Below are 21,115 nucleotides of genomic sequence, written 5' to 3'. Positions count from 1 at the left end.
ATGGAATGGAGGGCAATGTAGGGGAGTGATGAGGGGGAAATGGAGGGCAGTGAAGAGGAGAGGGAAGTGTGGTGTCAAATCTGGTTTGTGAAGCACTCAGGGGGTCTGTTGAATCTCCTGAATATTTTCCAAACCGACCGAACCTTAATCTCAATGTTTGGGGAATCGAGATTCCACTCTCCACATTCTCTGACATTTAAATCTGTAACTTTTGTCAGACAGCTCTGACCGTGGTAACCTGACATGCACAGAGCTCTCTCCTAAACAGGACAGTTACAGCCAGGCGGTAGCTAATCAATGTAAACTGGGCTCTGCCTGACTATGACTTGCTTCAGTTGAAAGGCACTCGAAGTGTCAACAGACTCACTTGAATACTTTAACCTGCACTGACTAACTGTAGACCTGGAGCTCTGAGACACCAAATGCTGGTTTGCTGCCAGAACTTAATTTGCACATTTAATCAACAGACCAATATTTAATCAGCACACTGTTCAAACTATACAACATGCAGAAAGTTGACAATTCAGATTAACCTGATTGGGTAAAGAAAGAAAAAATGACTTGCATTTATATAGCACCTTTCACAACCTCAGGACATCATAAAGTGTTTTACAGACAATGAAATACTTTTGAAGTGTAGTCACTGTTGTACTGAAGCAAATGCAGCAGCCAATTTGTGTACAGCAAGGTCCCAAAAACAGCAACGTGATAATGACCAGATAATCTATTTTTAGTGACGTTGGTTGAGGGATAAATATTGGTCAGGACACCGGGGGGATCACCTCTTATCTTCTTCAAAATGGGTTCAAAAACAGAATTTATTTGGTTAGAATTAAGGAACAATAGAGGAGCTATTATTCTGCTGGGTGTACACTATAGGCCACTAAATAGTGGAAAGGAGATAGAGGAGCAAATTTGCAGGCAAATTGCAGAAAGATGCCAGAACTATAGAGTAGAGATAATGGGGGACTTCAATTATCCTATTATAGACTGAGATAGTAACAGTGTAAAGGGGAAAGAGGGGGAAGAATTCCTGAAATATGTGCAAGAGAATTTTCTTGATCAGCATATATCCAGTCCAACAAGGAAGGAAGCAGTGCTGGATCCAGTTCTGGGGAATGAAATGGGGCAAGTTTTCATTTTATTCATTTATGGGATGTGGGCATCACTGGCAAGGCCAGCACTTATTGGCCATTATTAATTGCCCTTGAGGAGGTTGTGGTGAGCTGCCTTCTTGAACAGCTGCAGTCCGTGTGGTGAAGGTTCTCCCACAGTGCTATTAGGTAGGGAGTTCCAGGATTTTGACCCAGCGACGATGAAGGAATGGCAATATATTTCCAAGTCAGGATGGTGTATGCCTTGGAGGGGAACGTGCAGATGGTGTTGTTTCCATCTGCCTGCTGCCCTTGTGGTTCTAGGTGGTAGAGGTCGCGGGTTTGGGAGGTTCTGTCGAAGAAGCCTTGGTGAGTTGCTGCAGTGCATCTTGTAGATGGTACACACTGCAGCCAAGGTGCACCAGTGGTGGAGGGAATGAATGTTTAAGGTAGTGGATGGGGTGTCAATCAAGCGGGCTGCTTTGTCCTGGATGGTGTCAAGCTTCTTGAGTGTTGTTGGAGTCTTCGCACTGAGGACACCTTCCATTGTGTTGTGTGGCACTATCACCGTGCTAAATGTCATAGATTCAGAACAGATCTAGCAGCTCAAAACTGGGCATCCATGAGGCAATGTGGGCCATCAGCAGCAGCGGAATTGTATTCCACCACAATCTGTAACCTCATGGCCTGGCATATCCTTCACTCTACCATTACCAACAAGCCAGGGGATCAACCCTGGTTCAATGATGAGTGTAGAAGAGGATGCCAGGAGCAGCACCAGGCATACCTAAAAATGAGGTGCTAACCTGGTGAAAACTGTAAATGGGTGGGTTGGAGGCGGGTTGGGGGCAGGTCTGATATTGTTGCAATTTTCAATGACCCCCTGCCCTCAACTCACCCATTTTCCCTGTTAAAATCCTGCCCATGGAGTTTGCAAACCACGATTGAAGCAAGGATACAATTAACAGAAATTAATTTTAAAAACATTTGTTTATTGTTTATTGTTTTTGTTTACAATTCCAAAAATTTGTTGCTACTTACCAGGTTCTTGGTGTTTGGAAGGAGTGCTGATCGGGGTACATTTACCATTACGATCTTGGTATCCTTCTTGGCACTGACGGAAAAGCAGTTTCTTAAAAACAGCAACAACTGATCAGCACCATGAGGTAAAAGCTCCATCCACAAGAAACTAACATTGATTGAACTTTGCAGGTATATTGGAATATAATGAGTCTTTATCAATCTGAACGAGAACTTTACTGGGACCAATCTTCCTGTAATGGTATAAGTCAGTGGGTTAAATTATGAGGACAGGCTGCATAAACTTAGCTTGAATATAGAAGATTGACGGGTGATCTGATCGAGGTGTTTAAAATGTTAAAAGGATTCGATAGGGTAGATACAGAAAAACTATTTCCTCTGGGTGAGGGATTCAGGAACAAGGGGAGATAATTTTAAAATTAGAGCCAGGCCATTCAGAAGAGAAATCAGGATCCACTTTTACACACAAAGGGTGGTAGAAATCTGGAACTCTCTCCCCCCCCACAACCCCACCAAAAGGCTGTGGTGCTGGGACATTTGGAGCTTTCAAGACTGAGGTAGATAGATTTTTGTTAGGTACGGCTATCAAGGGATATGCAGCAAAGGCGAGTAAATAGAGTTGTGTTGCAGGTCAGCCTGGATCTAATTGAACGGCGGAACAGGTCTGAAGGGATGAATGCCCTACTCCTGTTCCTAATGTTCCTGTGTCAGTTCTAAATGGTGCAAATCTCCCCAGAAGGGCAATGTTCTAATAACACTCAATTTTCTGGGGTCAGCCCCTTTTCACAGCTTGAAATAAAAACTTGGACAGGTGAGAGGAGATAGTCTTAGTGTGGGGCTGGAAATTTGTGTGTAAGGGGAAATTTAAAGGGATGCAGACAATTGAAGGGAATTGGCAGAATAGGGGAGAGAGATAAATCCTTTGCCACCTTTGGAAAGGCTCAAAAGGCATGTTAATCCATCGGCTATCTTTTGCTTAAGGCTGAATGGGGAGAGGGTTAAGAAGCAACAGGTAAGAACAAAAGGAAAACAAACCCCAATGTGTAAGCAAAGAGCCTACAGGCTAGTGACAGAGCAGCCCAGCACCCAACCCCTGTTTGAAGGCTGCTACGGTGGAGTTGGTGCTACCTGAGGTGTTTGTCATTCCATGCCACCATCCCCAGAGCTTGTTGGTAATCTTCAGTTACTTGACCCTGCATCAATGTGCATGAGCTTCTAACTAGGAAAATATGGGAATATTTGCAAATGTTTTATGTATTGGTTTTGCAAAGTAATGCAAACTAGTATTTGTATTAAAATTACTTGCACACTGTACTTTTGTTTAGTGTGAATTATATGGGATTTCCATAAGAACCAAATAGGAAATATTTGAACAATATTGGTTGGCATGTGCCTAGTTTGCCAACTCTGGTTGGTCATATTCCTGGAGGTATCATCACATGACCCTCCTGCCTTCAACCACCCCACACCCACACTCCTAACACTGATCGCCCGACACATCCATTATCGAGGGAGAGTGGTTGCGGGGGGGGGGATCCCCGGAAATACCGGGAACACGGAGGTCCTGCCGAATTTAACGAGTTGGCTTGGGGCCGTTACGCGATTTAACATTTTTAACCTCCCCCCCAACTCTCTCCCACCCGCCGTGCGGGATTAATATCGACCCCTTTGTAACCTGAATGGATGATTCTTGACTGGCAGTCAAACAGCCTGTTCCCCCCATCTCTAATATTTTTATGATGTGGAGATGCCGGTGATGGACTGGGGTTAACAATTGTAAACAATTTTACAACACCAAGTTATAGTCCAACGATTTTATTTTTAATCCCACAAGCTTTCGGGGGCTTTCCCCTTCCTCAGGCGGTGTGGAGGGGAAAGCCCCCGAAAGCTTGTGGGATTAAAAATAAAATCGTTGGACTATAACTTGGTGTTGTAAAATTGTTTACAATTAATATTTTTATAACTAACAAACAAAAGGGCTCAAAGTAAATGGGGAAAAAAACACATTTTTAATGCCCCTATGATTTTTCTCCAGAGTTGCTGGAAGCAGTGCCCAGGAGATCAATCATTAATTCCAGTAGACTTCAGGACAATCCTAGAGGGTTGGCAACCTAACATGTGCTCCCCCCCACAAACCATTCAGGAGTCTGCCTTGGCTTAGTGGGTAGCACCTTGATTGTGGATTCAAATCCCACAGAATCTATGCTGCCCACTTGGAGGTGCTGTCCTTCAGATGAGATGTTAAACCAAAGCCCCATCTATCCTCTTAGGTGGATGTATAAGATCCCATGGCTCTATTTCAAAGAAGAACAGGGGAGTTCTACCTGGTGTCCTGGTCAATATTTATCCCTCAACCAACTTCAGTAGCACAGATTATTTGGTCAATTTCTAGTTGTTGTGGGACCTTGCTGTGCTCATATCGTCTGCTGCCTTTCCCTGCATTACAACAGTGACTCGGCTTCAAAAGTACTTCATTGGCTGTAAAGCGCTTTGGGATGTCCTGAGGTTGTGAAAGATGCTATATAAATGCAAGTTTTTTCTTTCTTGAAAAAATACAATCCTTTATATTACACTAATTAAACCATAGAAGTCCGTGTTCTAAAGTCTCTTGCTCACTTTGGGTCCGTTCACTTTCTTTGTCTTAGGTCGTGTCAATGTAACATGTTGGAAACATGCTTTTGTTGATGCTACCAAGGGTTGTTAATTCTTCTTAATAATAACTTCCACAATGATTCGGGCCCGAGTGTGACTGAACATGCAAGCTTTATTATAGACACAAGAACAGCGTTCTAATGCAGTTATACCAAACACAAAGTATTTATATAACAATGTTCTAATACAGTTATATCAAATAAACAAAGATGGTACAACCTGTCCCTGGAAAGTTTCAAGCTGATCAGGCCTGGTTCGTCGGGTGTGTGGGCCTCCGTCGCCCCAGAAACTGCTTCTAACTTTAGTGGGACAGTGTTTCAGTTTATATGTCTTTCTTAAGCATATTTGCTTCTGTTAGCTTCTGCTGGCTTAACGACATTAGTCCCATGATGTAGTCTGTCCCGGACATCTCCTCTCCCCCAGGGTGCCCGTTGTTCCAGACATCTTTATCCATTCTATGGTGTTAACTGTAGTCCATTCTATCCATCTTATGAGGGAGGGACATGCCCTTATCTTTCTGCGCATTTGGATTGTTCGGATGCAGAAATTTAAAATGTCTCATCCTGTATTTGCCAATCGCTGAAGTTACCTAATTATCTGAACAAAGCTCCTGCAATTAACATACAGGATTAGTCTGTGTCCAAGCCCTCAGTCTTTGATTGGGCCTTGGGACATTTTGTTATCTGTTTCTGACAATTGGCCTTCAATGTGTCTGTTTCATGGTTTTATTGTCTGCAATATTCTCAATCACTTTGCCTGGTGTCAGGCATATCATTTCCTGTGGGATGCTGGCTCCCTCTGTATTCTCACAGACGCAAGGTCTGCCCACAGTCTCGCTTTTTAGCCAAGCGCCTAAAGCTTTGCAGGATGGGATACATGATTATGTCAAATTGTAACTGTTATCAGTGATACTTATAGTCACGGTCTGTCCATGATTGAGTGGAGATGAGGGAGAATGCCCGGGCACAGTGCCCCACAATCTGGAAGTAGTGTGAACAGCTGCAGTGGGTCACTTCAGAAGGTGGAGTGTGAAGTGGGCAGGGGGGTGAAGTTAGCCAGAACATGGGAAGACAGGAGGGAGGGGGGCCAGTACATGCAGGAAAGGAAAGAGAGGCAAAAAAGCTCCGAATGCTGTTTGGAGAGGAGAAGAGTTCAAGAGAGAAACTCAAGAGAGCAGCGTAGAGATGATAAGAGTCCCGAGAGCAGCCTGGAGAAGGACAGGAGCTGAGAAGGAGAGAGAGAGAGAGAGACTCACAGCAAGATCAAGGCAGCTGAGCTGAATAGCCCTGCACTAGTCATTTGCAATAAAGCAAGATATTACCAGCCTATCCCTCCCCCTTCCCTCTCACTTTTTCTCTCACCATTTCCCCCTTTCTCTCCAACAGAAGCTCTGTCAGGAATGGGAAGCGAGCGAAATGGAGGGCAATGAAGAGAATGTTTGGGGAATCGAGATTCCGCTCTCCATGTTCTCTAACATTTAAATCTGTAACTTTTGTCAGACAGCTCTGACTGTGGTAACCTGACATGCACAGAGCTCTCTCCTAAACAGGACAGTTACAGCCGGGCGGTAGCTAATCAATGTAAACTGGGCTCTGCCTGACTGTGACTTGCTTCAGTTTAAAGGCACTCGAAGTGTCAACAGACTCACTTGAATACTTTAACCTGCACTGACTAACTGTAGACCTGGAGCTCTGAGACACCAAATGATGGTTTGCTGCCAAAACTTAATTTGCACATTTAATCAACAGACCAATATTTAATCAGCACACTGTTCAAACGATACAACATGCAGAAAGTTGACAATTCAGATTAACCTGATTAGATAAAGAAAGAAAAAATGACTTGCATTTATATAGCACCTTTCACAACCTGAGGACATCCCAAAGTGTTTCACAGCCAATGAAGTACTTTTGAAGTGTAGTCACTGTTGTAATGAAGGAAATGCGGCAGCTAATTTGTGCACAGAAAGGTCCCAAAAACAGCAATATGATAATGACCAGATAATCTATTTTTAGTGATGTTGGTTGAGGGGTGATTATTGCTCAAGACACTGGAAGGAACTCCCCTGCTCTTCTTCGAAATGGGTTCAAAAACAGAATCTATTTGGTCAGAATTAAGGAACAATAGAGGAGCTATTATTCTGCTGGGTGTCTACAACGGCCACTAAATAGTGGGAAGGGGATAAAGGAGCAAATTTGCAGGCAAATTATAAAAAGATGCAATAATTTAAGAGTGGTGATAATGGTTGGCTTCAATTATCCTATTTTAGACTGGGAAAATAACAGTGTAAAGGGCAAAGAGGGGGAGGAATTCCTCAAATGTGTACAAGAGAACTTTCTTGATCAATATGTCTCCAGCTGAATGAGGAAGGAAGCAGTCTTGGATCTAGTTCAGAGGAATGAAGTGGGGCAAGTGGAGCATGTTTCAGTGAGGGAGCATTTAGGAAACAGTGATCACAATATTATTAGGTTTAAAGTAGTTATCGAAAAGGACAAGAAACGTGAAAACACTCTATTAGAGGAGAATTATTTTCAGTGAGTTGAAAAGGGATCTGGCCATGGTCGATTGGAATCAAAGATTGGCAGGTAAATCAGCAAATGAGCAATGGGAGGCCTTCAAGGAGGAGTTGGTTCGGGTACAGACTGGACACATTCCCATGAGGGCAAAAGGAAGAGCATGAAAAACTAGGGGGCCGATTTTCGGATGGCGTTGGGGGTGGGGGGGTGCTCCTAAAATCGTAGAAATCCGGAGCGGGTTCGGAGCCCGGCTCCAACCTGCTGACTTCTGGGTTCCCGGGTAACGCGTTAGGGTGCGTGTGCGCCTCCCGAATGCGGGACTCCCACCGGAAATTAAAGCAGGTGGGATGATAATTTAAATACCTGTCCACGTGGCTGAAGTACTTGAGACACCTCATTGAGTGGACATTTTGGCAGGGGTGCAATTTTGAAGGATCCTCAGCGTGTTTCCCGTGCTGTGGGAAGCACTCCCTGTTGCAACAGACGTATTTCAGCGAGCAGCCAGTGGGAGATGCAAATGAGTATTTGACAGGTGGGGGGAAAACCTCATTTATTGCAGCAGAGCACTCTGTCACTTCAGACAAAGGCCTTTGTGTTTTCACTCAAAATTCTTACTTTCCACCCAAAACTCTGCTGTGCAAACATTTACCTACTTTGCGGACCCCCTCAAACTCACACCGTCAGGATGGGGGGGGCGCCATGGCTGCATTCATCACTTCATCCGAGGACGAGCAACATCACCAGCCTCGCCAGGCACGGCGTCCACCTCCGCCACGTGGAGCTCCACAACACAGTGCTGCGCCACAGGCACCTGCACAACAGCACGGAGGGCAACAACAGAGAGAGCGCCGTCGCAGGAGGCACTACCCTCGTCACAGGGTCTACAGTCCGAGGCTCAGCTTCCTGGACCTCTCTGAGGAGCAGCACATACGAAGCTCAGAGTGAGTCGCCAGGTAGTCGCAGACATCTGCAGCCTCCTTCATGCTGAGCTGCTCCCGGCTGGGCCGAGCAGCATCTCCTTACCTGTCGCTGTAAAAGTCACCACTGCCCTCAACTTCTTTGCCTCCGGATCGTTCCAGGGTGCCACCGGGGACATCGCCAGGGTCTCTCAGTCATCTGCGCACAAGTGCACAAGGCAGGTCACCGACAGCTTGTTTCGCAGGGTCTCGCACTACGTCAACTTCCCGATGGACGACCTCAGCCAGACGGAGAGGGCAGTGGGATTCCACGCTGTGGCTGGCTTCCCACGGGTGCAGGGTGTAATCGATTGCACCCATATAGTAATACGAGCACCTCCACATGAGCCAAGACTGTTCATCAACAGGAAGGGCTATCGCTCCATCAACACTCAGCTCATTTATGACCACCACAAGAGATTCCTTCACGTGTGTGCCAGATACCCTGGCAGCTGCCACAATTCCTTCATCCTCTGGGAGTCCAACATCCCGTCCCTCTTCCACGCACCCAACACTCGCAAGGGCTGGCTCCTTGGGGACAAGGGATATCCCCTGCACACGTGGCTTATGACACCTCTGAGGAATCCCTCAACAGCGTCGATATAACAACAGCCACATCGCGACCAGGTCTATAACTGAGCATGTTATAGGGCTGCTCAAGATGCGCTTCAGGTGCCTTGATCATTCTGGGGGAGCACTTCAGTACGCACCAGACAGAGTGGGACGCATTATAGTCGTGTGTCGTGCCCTGCATAACATGGCACAACATAGAGGGGTGCCGCTGGAGAGGGCCTCATCCACATCTGCCACCCATGCTGAGGAGGAGGAGGAGGCAGAGGAGAGGGAGGAGGAGGAGAAGGAGGCGGAGGAGGAGGAGCAACCCATGGGCAGAACAGCAGCTCACCTGGCTACTTGTAAGGCCAGGAGTCACTGATATGTGAGCGGCTCTCCTAATATCAGACAGTGTGAAGACTCCAGTCCTCACCACCTGGATCGAGCAGCAGCTACACCAGCCCCCCCACCCCCCTCCTGGCATAAAACAGTCTTGCAATTACACATGCACCCACTTTAGAGTGACCCAACGGGTGGCATCAAGTGTGGGCGTTCATGGTGAACCTCATGAATGGGCCTTATTACAGAAGCCAGTCAAGAATGGCCAAGACGTGGCAGTAGTGGTGACATTAATATTATTTAATGTGCGTTTAGCAAAAATACAAATATAAATAAAAACATGACCAACCGTCAAACACCCTTGTGCATCCCCTTTGTGCTTAAAAAACCTTTGCCTTTCACTTCCGACTACTTCTACGTGGTGCATCCCCTGTGGCTGCAGCAGAGGTAGTGGCAGGTTGCTCATGTTCATGCCCTGACTGCTTAGATGCTTTGGGCCTACGCCCTATGGGTTTTGGCGCCGTGAGGGCCCCTCCAAAGACTGCTCAACCTGCATCTGTGCAGGTGCAGACTCGGCCACCTGGAGAGGAGGCAGCATTGCGGATACTGGTTAAGAGGGGCATAACGGGTGAGACATAGGGGCACTTTGAGTGGTGTCCCCACTTCCATGTCCCCTTTCGTCATCATCCCTCCCCTGGGCCAGGCCCACACCACTCCTACCACTCTGCTGTACGACAGTTTGGAGGACATATGTGAAGTCTTGTAAGGCCAGTGCTGGAGTATATGCCTGCCTGTATAAGACAGCAGAATGTTGTTTACCCAGAGTCCGAAGGGCCGTTGTCAGGGCCTGAATGGACTCCTTTGTGAGCTGTGCTTGAAGCTCCATGGAGGCTAGTCTTCCCTCCATCACAGACATTCCCGCACTTACCCGCGACACTACCTCAGAGATGCCCTCACGTCCCTGTGACAGTATCTCAGAGATTCCCTCCTGTACCTGCGTCACCATTCCACTCAAGCAGGAGTTGGACTCCTCCATCCTCTGCGTGATTGTGGAGAGTGCGCGTGGCACCTGTTCCAGCACCTCGTAAATGTGCTGCTGCCCCTCGATCATTCTCCTTTTAATGGATGGCCCCCAGGGTTCAGCATCTGTGTCCAGCTGAGCAGAGCCTGGAGAAGAGTGCTCCCACCGACACGGACTCTCCACAGCTGCCCCTGCCACCAGTGTCTGTTCATGCTCACATGTGTGTGCTTGCTCACCATGTGCGACCCCAACTAACTGCAGATGGTGACCCACTGAGTTGTGTGTATTTGCGCTGGTGGATGGTTCGCTCAGATGTGACGGTGCACCCTCAGAGGCTGGCAGGTCCTCTGAGGAATCGCCCTTTGCCGTCACAGCGGCCGCTGAAGTCCCTGTGAGAGAACGGAAGGCAATATTAAGCATGATGACAGATGGTGAGGTGCTGAAGATGGCAAAGCATGTTAACATCAATTGGTATTGTGTGTGCTGAATGTTAAAGTTCTGTCACCACACATTTGTTGGGTGCCAGTCTTGGCGTCCCTGACGGACAGGCACTCGAGGGTGCGGCTCAGCTCCAGCGCCTCCTGCTCCGCGTCTGTAAGCACGACTACCTATTGCAGTCTCACTCCAGTCCTCACTCTCTCCCGTGCATTCTGGGCTCTCTTCTCCTATAAGGGGAGAAAGTAGAGAGGCGTGAGTGAGTGATAGTGATGTGGCCAACCGCTGAATGCATTGGTTTGGGTGTGGCTGACCATGAAAGAGATGCATCAGAGGGTGAGTATGAGACAGAGCCATGATATTGTATGAGGATTGGGTTGAGTCGTAGTGGCAGGGTGAGTACTGGGAGGTGAGGAAGTGGCGAGGAAATGCAGGTAGGTTGAGGATCAGCTTTGAGTGGGTGTGAGGAGTGATGTGATAGAGTAGTGTTGGCAGTGCAGAATGAGTTGTGGGGTGGGGTCGGTGATGTGGAAGACGGTATGTAGGAGAATGAGTAAGTGCACTCACTTTGGCTGACCTAGTTAGGTCATTGAAGCGCTTCCTGCACTGGATCCAGGTGCGGGAGATGTTGCTGCTGCTGGTGACCTCCTCTGCCACCTCGAGCCAGGCTTTCTTGGTGGCAGAGGCAGGCCACTTCCTCCCATCCACCGGGTAGAACACATCCCTCCTCCTCCTCACCCCATCCAGTAGCACCTGGAGTGAGACATCACTGAATCTCGGGGCAGCTTTTCCCCTGTGCTACTCCATTGTGCTGTGTGGATGTTTCCTCCAGGAGCAGCCATTGGAGGACTGCCCCTTTAAATAGAGCTCCTCCAGCTGACAGCCTGTGATACGGGTGTGCAGTCCGCCCGCTGCGCAGGTTTCGGACTCCAAACCCGGAAGCCACGTTAAGTGGCTCCAATTTACCCGTGATCGCGTGGGGAACGTACAGATTTTATTGGACAGGTTAACCACGCGCCCAATCACCCTCCCGCTGCCGTCCCGCCTCCCCGCTAATATCAGGGCCCAGAACTCCTTGGATGACTAAAGATATAGCGATCAAAATGAAACAGAAAAAGGAGGCTTATGATAAATTTTAGGCTCACAATTCATTATAGAACCAAGCAGAATACAAAAAATACAGGTGAGAACTGAAAAAGGAAATAAGGGCAAAGATCGTGTGTGAGATTAGATTAGCGGGTAACTTATGAAGGAACCCAAAAGTCTTTTGTAAACATACAAATAGTGAAAGGGTAGTTGAAGGAAGGGTGGGACTGACTAGGGACCAAAAAGTAGATTTCCGTGTGGAGGCTGAGGGCATGGTTGAGGTACTAAATGAATACTTTGCATCTGTCTTCACTAAAGAAGAGGACGCTGCCAATGTCACAATAAAGGAGGAGGCAGTTGAGAAATTGGATAGGATAAAAATAGATAAAGAGGAGGCACTTAAAAGGTTGGCAGCGCTCAAAGTAGAAAAGTCACCCGGTCCGGATGGGATGCATCCTAGGTTGCTGAGGGAAGTAAGGGTGGAAATTGCAGAGACTCTGGCCACAATCTTCAAATCCTCCTTAAATATGGGAGTGGTGCCAGAGGACCGGAGGATTGCAAATGTTACATCCCTGTTCAAAAAAGGGGAGAGGGAGAAACCCGACAATTATAGCCCAGTTAGTCTAATGTCGTTGGTGGAGAAACTTTTAGAGACACTGGAGGGGGATCCTGATGACATTGAATGGAATGCAGCTCATGCAACTGCTCTGTTTCGACTTAAAGAAACCTTTGGAGACCCATAGCGTCCTGAACACTGCAAAGCAGTGAATCAGTTACACCGTGCGTTAGCACTGAACCCAAATGACACTTTTGTCAAGATCATGTTGGCTCTCAGACTACAGGAATTCAATCAAACCGAGGAATGTTTCAGATTAGTTGAAGAAGTACTGCTGAAATCTCCTGATGATCCATATATAATTCAGTATGCAGCCAAATTTTTAAGAAAACAAAGATCTGTTGAATATTCCTTACAGCTATTGAAAAAGGCACTGAAGATTAAATCGTCTTCAGCACTCCTTCACCACCAGATTGGCTTATGTTACAAATCTAAGCTGATTGCACTGAAGAAAACACGTCCTAAATACATTAATCATGGAGAAAGAAAAGAATTGATTGAACTTTGCAAATACCATTTCCAAACAGCGTTTGATCAGAAACCCTCACTTATTTTTGCAATATTTGATTTGGCTGAAATCCTTGCAGAATCCGGAGAACATTCCAAAGCCGATGACATCTACGTCAACCTACTTAGAAATGAAGATTGCAGCCTTTACTATAAACAATTAATACGTTGGAACTATGGACAGTACGAGCTGCATGAGAAGAGATCCCAGCTGAATGCCATTCATCTTTTCAAGGAATGCTCAAAACTCAAAGTTAACAATAAGAAAAACGAGGAATGCCGTGCAAAATTGAAACAAATTGCTGAAGATCGAATGAATAGATATTCAAGAGACAGTGTAGCCTTTGGTATATTGGGGCTAATACACCAGGTTGATGGCAAGAAATCAGAAGCCATTGAATTCTTTAAGAAAGCCCTGGAGGGTGATCCTGAGAATGAAGAATATCGAAGTGCTCTACGAGAGCTGCATCAGGTTACATAGGGCAATGTTAAAATGTGTCTCCGATTGACCTGAGGAAATTGAATCCCGTTTTCAATGTGTTGTTTTGTGGTAAATAGTTCAAAAATAATCTTAACATTAGTTGACAGACTTCCCATTTGACATAGGGTTGTGTTGCTACTCATCTACCCTATCATTCTGCATTCACGTTCCCACTTGCTATGGTTACAGTAATGATAAGTATAAATTTCTGAGCTAATGACAAGGTCTCAACTCATTTTTTTTACTGATTTCAACAGCTGAAACTGAAAGGGACATAGTTAGAAACTGTGGGGTAATTTTGACTTTGGCCGATGGTGTAAAACGGGCGATAGCGAATGAAGTGGAATCGTGAGTTGTAAGGAGGATGCAAAGAGGCGTCAAGGCGATTTAGACAAGTTGAGTGAGTGGGCAAATACATGGCAGATGCAGTATAATGTGGATAAATGTGAAGTTATCCACTTTGGAAGGAAAAACTGAAAGGCAGAGTATTATTTAAATGGTGATAGATTGGGAAATGTTGATGTACAAAGGGACCTGGGTGTCCTTGTACACCAGGTGCAACAAGCAGTTAGGAAGCCAAATGTTGGCCTTCATTGCAAGAGGATTTGAGTACAGGAGCAAGGATGTCTTACTGCAGTTATACAGGGCCTTGGTGAGACCACACCTGGAGTATTGTGTGCAGTTTTGGTCTCCTTACCTAAGAAAGGATATATTTGGCATAGAGGGCGTGCAGCGAAGGTTCACCAGACTGATTCCTGGGATGGCAGGACTGTCATATGAGGAGGGAGTGAGTTGACTCAGCCTGTCTTCACTCGAGTTTAGAAGAATGAGAGGGGATCTCATTGAAATGTATAAAATTCTGACAGGGCTAGACAGACTGGATGCAGGGAGGATGTTTCCCCTGGCTGGGGGGTCCAGAACAAGGGGTCACAGTCTCAGGATACGGGGTAGGACATTTAGGACTGAGATGAGGAGAAATTTCTTCACTCAGGGGGTGGTGAACCTGTGGAATTCTCTACTACAGATGGCTGCGGAGACCAAGTCACTGAATATATTTAAGAAGGAGCTAGATAGATTTCTAGACGCAAAAGGCATCAAGGGATATGGGGAGAGAGTGGGAATATAGTATTGAGATAGAGATTCAGCCATGATCATATTCAATGGTGGAGCAGTGTCGAAGGGCTGAATGGCCTACTCCTGCTCCTATTTTCTATGTTTCTATGTTTCTATAGACGTCCATTATACACCATTCCCGATTTTCCTTTTCATTGAAATCAACTGAATTCTAATTGCCCCGTTTTATCCCATCTCCCATGGTTAGATTTTCCCATTGTGAGTTTATAGGTGTTCCAACTTCTATAAAAGGGAAATCCAGACAGCAGTGGTTAGTCAAGGGTTAGTTGATTGAGGTGCACTGTCAGTTTGTGTAGTTTAAAGTAATTTCTTCGAACCATTGTTAAAACAGTTTAGTGACTAATTGCACCATTGTCCTTTAATAATGAAAGGCATTTCTGTAGAAGTGTGAACCTTGTGTGGGCCATCACTGTTGTTCAGGTTGTTTCAATATATTTTGAATGTTTATGATTTCATATCCTGTTTTAGATGGGTTGATAATATGATACGATTTGCTGTGGATGGAAATTTGTAAATATCTGAGAGGAGCCAAACGTGTGTGCCTGCCACTTGACTCTGTGTGAATATTCCTTATTAACATTCGACAGTATTTCTTCGAACATTGTATTTAATTGTAGAGTTCTATTAGAAGGGGTTACACCAATGTTACCATCAAAAATAGGATGGTTTCAAACTTGACGTGCAGGAGAATTTGAGTTTAAGAGCTGACCCTTGAACTTGTGATGGGGGAGAGATCATCTGACCTTTCATTCAAAAGAGAAGCTCCAGCAGCAGGAAGAAGAGTATTTGATGAAAGAAATATTTTGAAGATAAATTGACTATAATTATGTTCTTTGGTGGCAAAATCACCGGAGAAAATGAACTAATCCCTTGTGATCTCTGTAAAGGGCAGTTATAATTAATCGTTGTGTTCTATTGTTATTGCTTAATTATGAATTTGCTTTAAATTGTAAATAAATGTGTGAATGATTCTTAGTCTCTTAAAACTCAGAGCTGTCTGAATAGGTTCCATTGCCTGAAGATCCACTGCGAAGGTGGACATTATGTTGCACGAGGGTTGCGTTGTCTGGTAGGGCACCCAACCCATAGGAAAACAGTGCAATATACCTCGAGTGAGCCTGAGGCCTAAAAGTTAAGGGCAAAGTGATCTTCACAGCTACCGGCAGTAACCTGCCTGCCCTCAAGTTTGCCTACACAGCAGATTACAGCATGTGACACATCTCTGGCACTGCCTCCTTGGTGAATCAGAGCCGACACATGCCAAGTTCCACAGAGAAGTTCAGGCAATTCAGATTCTGCCTGTATTTGCAGGTGGACACAGGCCTCTGTGATACAGAGATACTCCCAATGGAAAGGTGATGTCGCAAAAATAAAGCAGAAAAAGAAAGAACTTGCATTTTACACAGCACCTTTTAAATCCTTGGGACATCCTAAAGCACTACATAGCTAATGAAGTACTTTTGAAGTGTAGCCACTATAGTAACGTAGAGAAACACAGCAGCCAACAGCAATGAGATAAATAACCAGATAAGCTGTTTTAGTGATGTTGCATGTTGAGTGGCAACAATTTTACATTCACAGTTCTAATTCAGATCCGTTTCTTCTTTCCTCTTCTCTCATGCGTAGAGCAGCAGTCCATCAATTTTCTTGACGATGATTCCTCAGAGGACATGATTCCATCTGAGGGTGCACCGTCACAGGATTAATACCATTCACCAGTGCAAATACTCGCACTTCGGTGAGTCCAGTTACACAGCTAGTTGGATTTTCACCTGGTGATTCACATTTCACAAGTGAGCACGAGCAGAGAGTTGTGACAGGGACAGGTGTGGAGAGTCCGGGTCAGAGGCAGCACTCCTTTCCAAGCTCTGCTGGACACAGATGCTGAACCCTTGGGGCCATCGATGAAAAGGAGAATTATAGAAGGACAGCAGCAAATTTGTGAAGTACTGGTAAACATGCCACTCACACTGTCCACAATAGCTGAGAGGATGGAGGAGTCCAGCTCGAACCTTGGTCACAGGCCATTGTGAGAATGTTTACCACGGAGAGAGTGGCCGTCTCCATGGAACTTCAATCATGACAATCAAACCAGTCCAGGCAGGCAATGTCCATGGCCGTGCAAACTTTGGATGCCAGCATGTCCGGGAGAGGGATGATGCTGAAAGGGGACATGGCAGTGGGAACTCCACTCAGAGCACTCCCACGTTTCACCCGTTGCGGCCCCCCTCCCCCAACCTGTACCTAACATGCTGCCTCCTCTCTTGATGGCCGAGTCTGCCCCTGCACTGGTGCAGGTTGAGCAGTCTTTGGCGAGGCCCTCACAGGCTCCAACACCCAGAGGCTCCAGGCCAAGAGCATCTCAGCAGTCCGAGCAGGGATCTGAACAGCCTGCCTCTACCTCTGCTGAAGCCACAGGGGTTGCAACAAGTAGGAGCACAAGGTAAACTAAGGAAAATAAATGTTAATTTACCATGGGTATGCACATGGGTGTTTGTGAACATTTTGTGTTAATAAGTTTCCTTTTGTTATTACCTCACATAAAGTATATTAATTTGCACCAATTCCCCGTATTGCCCATTCTTGTGTTCCAAGTGGCAACTTTTCAGTGGCTTGGCGATGAATGTGAATACATGATTTGATGGGACCAATTGGGGCATGTGCAATGGGTAGATGTTTGGTTAGAGGAATTGGTGAGTGGTTTGGGGAGGAGGGGGGGGGGGGTTCCGGGTGATGTGATAGTTACTTTGGTCCAGTGTGAATGATTAACTGAACCTTTGAGCTATTAGGGCATCCCTGGCATCCTGAGCAGCAATGTGAATGACTGTACTGAGGTAAGGTGCCCCATCTTCATCTTCCTTCTCCTCTTCTTCATTGGAATCATCATCAGATGATGATTGATGAGGGCCTTCCTCGTCCTCAACCTCTAATCCTCACCGCTGTGCAATGTTGTGCAGAACTCAGCAAACCACGATCATTCTGGAGACCCTCACTGGTGACTACTGAAGGGCATCTCCAGACTTGTCCAGCACCTGATGTGCATCTTCAACATGTCGATGGCTGGCTTAATGACAAAACTGGTGGTGATATGGCTCTCATTGTACTGCTCTTGGACTTCATTGGTGGGGCTCCTCATAGGTATCATCAGCCAAGTTTGAAGTGGGTGGCCTTTGTTTCCTAACAGCCACCCCTTAAGTCTGGTTCCAGGTACGAAGAGCTCAGGGATGTTGGACTACCTGCGGGAAGCCAGCCAGAGATGTGAATCTGAGTGCCTGCTTATTCTGGCTATTGTCGTCACAGGGGAAGTTGACATAAATGGATGCCCTGATAAACAACCCATTCATCACCTGCATTATGAATTTATGTGCAGCCGACTGAGAGACCCTCGTTATGTCTCCGGTTTCGCATTGGAAGGTGCCAGATTCAAAAATATTGAGGGCAGTGTTGACTTTCACAGCGACTGGCAATGTGTGATCACCAGGTCAAGCAGGGAGCAGCTCTTCATCTAGGAGGCTACATGTCTGCGACCACCTGAGGTGTCAATCTGAGCCTCTGGAAGTACTGTTCTCCAGAGAGGTCAAGGAAGCTGAGCCTCTGTCTGTACACCCTGTTAGGTGGGTAGTGCCTCCTGCAAATTCAACCCCTCTATTGTCCGCCTCTCTGTTGTCCACCTCTCTGTTGCCCACCCCTCTGCTGTCCACCCCTCTGTTGTCCACCCCTCTGATCTCCACCTCTCTGTTGTCCACCTCTTTGTTGTCCACCCTCTGTTGCCCACCTCTCTGCTGTCCACCCCTCTGTTGTCCACCTGCAGCTCCCACCAGAGCACAACCTTGCTGCTGATTCTCTTCCTCGTCCGAAGCCAATCTAAAGCAGCCATAGTGCCACTCATTGTGATGTCCACTGTTTGAAAATCTCTAAAGCTCTCCAATACATCTGTCACCATGAGAACTCTCAGCAAACCATTTACCAGAGGGTTCCGAGAAAGCAGCTGTGAGCACTGAGCCTTTATTCATATCGGGACACCTGACATTTACCATCCCATGAAGTGCTGCTCAATCTCGCCTCCGTTTCATTGACAAGTTTCCCGGGAAACTCGTGCAGGAGGCGTTAATTTCAAATTGCTGCCAAAATCTCATGAAAGTACCCTCATTAACATATTACAATAAGGGACCCGCCTCTCGAGAGCAGGTTACTCAAACCCGTCTCCGTTAAACCGGAAGTGAGCAAGTTGGAGGCGGGTTGGGTTCGGGTTTCCTATTTTTGATATTTTAACCGTGACCCCTCCACCCACCGCAAGCCTTGGCCGTCCTGGGGAGTTAAAATTACCCCCACTGTCACCAGGTTTACACCATCCGTCAAAGTCAAGATCTACCCCACCGTGTTCCCACAGCGTTCCTGGGATTTTAACTCCCGTGATTTGGGAGTGTGGAGTCTGTCCACCACAGGCAGACTGGGACCTTGTAAATATTGAAATGTCCCGGCCCAATGAGGAAATTCAGACCCCGATCTAATTTTAACTCTGAAATGTGCAATTTGTGCAGAGTCTCTGAACTGCCAGTGAAGCAGCATCGAGCCAGAAGAGGTCCACGTAAGTAAGAATTTGTTAAATTTTGGTACAGTTCCTTGTGGCCCAGGAGGAGCAGGAGTTCATTTCCTGGCCCAACAAGGAAACCATGGGCCTCCTCTGCCCCGGGCTTTACAGCCCCCACCCCGCACCCCCCAACCTCCTCCAGCCCCAATCAGCCCAGATTCCCTCTGCTGCATGTCTTACTTTGCCGGGGGCCGTTTCTATTGGTCCCTGGCGGCTTGTGGTTCCCATCGGTTTCGGGCGGGAGACAGAGTTGAACTATTGAAATACGGCCTGGGAGTTAAAAGGCCCAGGCCTCACACTATGGAGTGTGTGGGGGTTTCCCTCTCGCCTCACACTCCAGGCCCCGAGTTAAAATCAGGACTCCAGTTTCCGAATTGAATACTGTTACAATGTGGACAAGAATATGCTGTAAGTGTCCTCAGCCCCTTTTCAGACTTTAAAGGAGGGTTTATTTTGTGACCCATGGTAATCTAGAAGGGACTTACTAATGTAAACTAGTGAGTTTTAGCATATTGTGATGAAGAGATTAAAGCAATCACCGCCCATGGGAACAGAAAATAAACAAAGCTGTAAAATCCTGCGGAAGGACCCATGGAAATTGACTGCAATTTCTGCTGGTTTACTAATACAACCAACCTTCAGATGGAAGGATATGAGATATGGTCAGTTTCACTTTCCAGTTTCACTTTCCAGTTTCACTTTCCAGTTTCACTTTCCAGTTGCAATTCCTCAAAATCAGATGATTCCAGATGGTATAAAAATACCCGGGAAGCCAAACTCAGCAACTGTGTTTCAGTTACTGGACTGTCCGAAGTACAGGTGAAATCCAGACCAGCATCATGAGGTTAGTGATCACTTCACTTTACACAGCATTATTAGAGTATTGACATTTTTAAGAAAATCGGCCCCGATATTGACGCAGAGACAGGATCGGAGCGGAGCGGGGCCGGGTGGGGGGGAGGAGGGGGAAGCAGCGGGGGACGAACTTGCAGTATCGTGGGACAGGGGTGCCTCATTATCATTTTGTTTCTGAGTTTTGTGTCTCCACTGTGTGTGAACGGGTTTGATGTGGACCTGCCTGAAGCGAATTCACCTCGACTATTTAAAGGCCCACTTCACAGATGCAATGGAGGAGGAGGTTTAGAGTTTGCTACATTTGGTTGGAAGGAGTACATGCAGAATTATGGAAGGAAAGAGGGCAAAGGCTGTGCCCAGGTTTAATGAGGAGTCTCTGGATGTACTGCTGGGTGCAGTACGGGTGAGGAAGGAGGTCCTGTTTCCCAGCAATGGGGAAAAGAAGTCTGCAACCACGACAAAAAGGCATGGCTGGAGGTGGCCCAAGAAGTAAGCAGCAGGAGTGTGATAACGAGGATATGGATATAGTGCAGGAAATGTTTTAAAGACCTAACCAGGTCAGGAAAGATAAGCAAAGTTGCAGATTCACCTACATCATGTAGTGCCCGCCTGCCTCACTCTGTCCTGTCGAGCGTACTCCATTCACATCACTCCTGACACCCACTTAAGTTTCAGCAGCACCCTTCGTTCCATTTCAATGCACATCCTCACCTCTCCCTTCCTCCATCCACCACTGCCACTCGCCCCAATCCTCATTTAATCTGACACCACCTCAGTTTGCTCCCCCGATTCTCAGCACACGTCCTCAAATGGCACCATCAACACATTCCTCAAATGCATGCGAGTGTCACTCGTGATGCATCTGCCTGATTCTCACCCTCACCGAATGCACGGCATCCATTGGATTCACACATGCCTTACAGACACTCAGGCCTGCCGTGCCACCCTTGCAGGTGAAGAGAGCACAGAATACAAGGGAGCGGGTGAGGACCTGAGGCGGACCCCCACAGATCGTGGAGCTCACCACAGCGGGAGAGGAGACATTAGAGATAAGCAGCATCTCTGCCTCCCTCAGCACTGGAGTAGGCGAGATTGGGAGTGCATTGCTGCAGGGTGACAGAATTAATCTCTCAGACCCACATCTCCTACAAGACAAATTCATCTTGAGTTGACTTCAGCGCTTGATCAAATATGATCACCTTAATCATGGGCATTTCAACATTTGTACCGTCCCATAAC

The 21,115-nt window shown here is 46.7% G+C and overlaps 1 protein-coding gene and 1 pseudogene across 2 annotated transcripts in view; both read left to right on the top strand.

Moving 5' to 3' along the window:
• LOC137340163 (interferon-induced protein with tetratricopeptide repeats 5-like) overlaps window positions 1-21,115 on the top strand; it is a 39,606-nt gene that overhangs the window by 8,741 nt on the left and 9,750 nt on the right. Inside the window, exons 3-4 of one of the 2 annotated variants that reach the window (XM_068002515.1) lie at window positions 2,139-2,260; window positions 19,728-19,865. In XM_068002515.1, coding sequence (XP_067858616.1) covers window positions 19,861-19,865 — 5 coding nt within the window. In that variant the 5' untranslated portion in view covers window positions 2,139-2,260; window positions 19,728-19,860. Of the gene's footprint in view, window positions 1-2,138; window positions 2,261-17,806; window positions 18,045-19,727; window positions 19,866-21,115 lie in introns of those variants that run through there. The other variant, XM_068002516.1, reaches the window with a different exon arrangement.
• On the top strand, window positions 12,287-17,115 carry LOC137340336 (interferon-induced protein with tetratricopeptide repeats 5-like; annotated as a pseudogene).

This window comes from Heptranchias perlo, chromosome 21, assembly GCF_035084215.1.
Source record: "Heptranchias perlo isolate sHepPer1 chromosome 21, sHepPer1.hap1, whole genome shotgun sequence".
In the NCBI taxonomy this organism is placed as follows: Eukaryota; Metazoa; Chordata; class Chondrichthyes; order Hexanchiformes; family Hexanchidae; genus Heptranchias; species Heptranchias perlo.
This window is presented reverse-complemented; position numbering and strand designations above follow the sequence as displayed.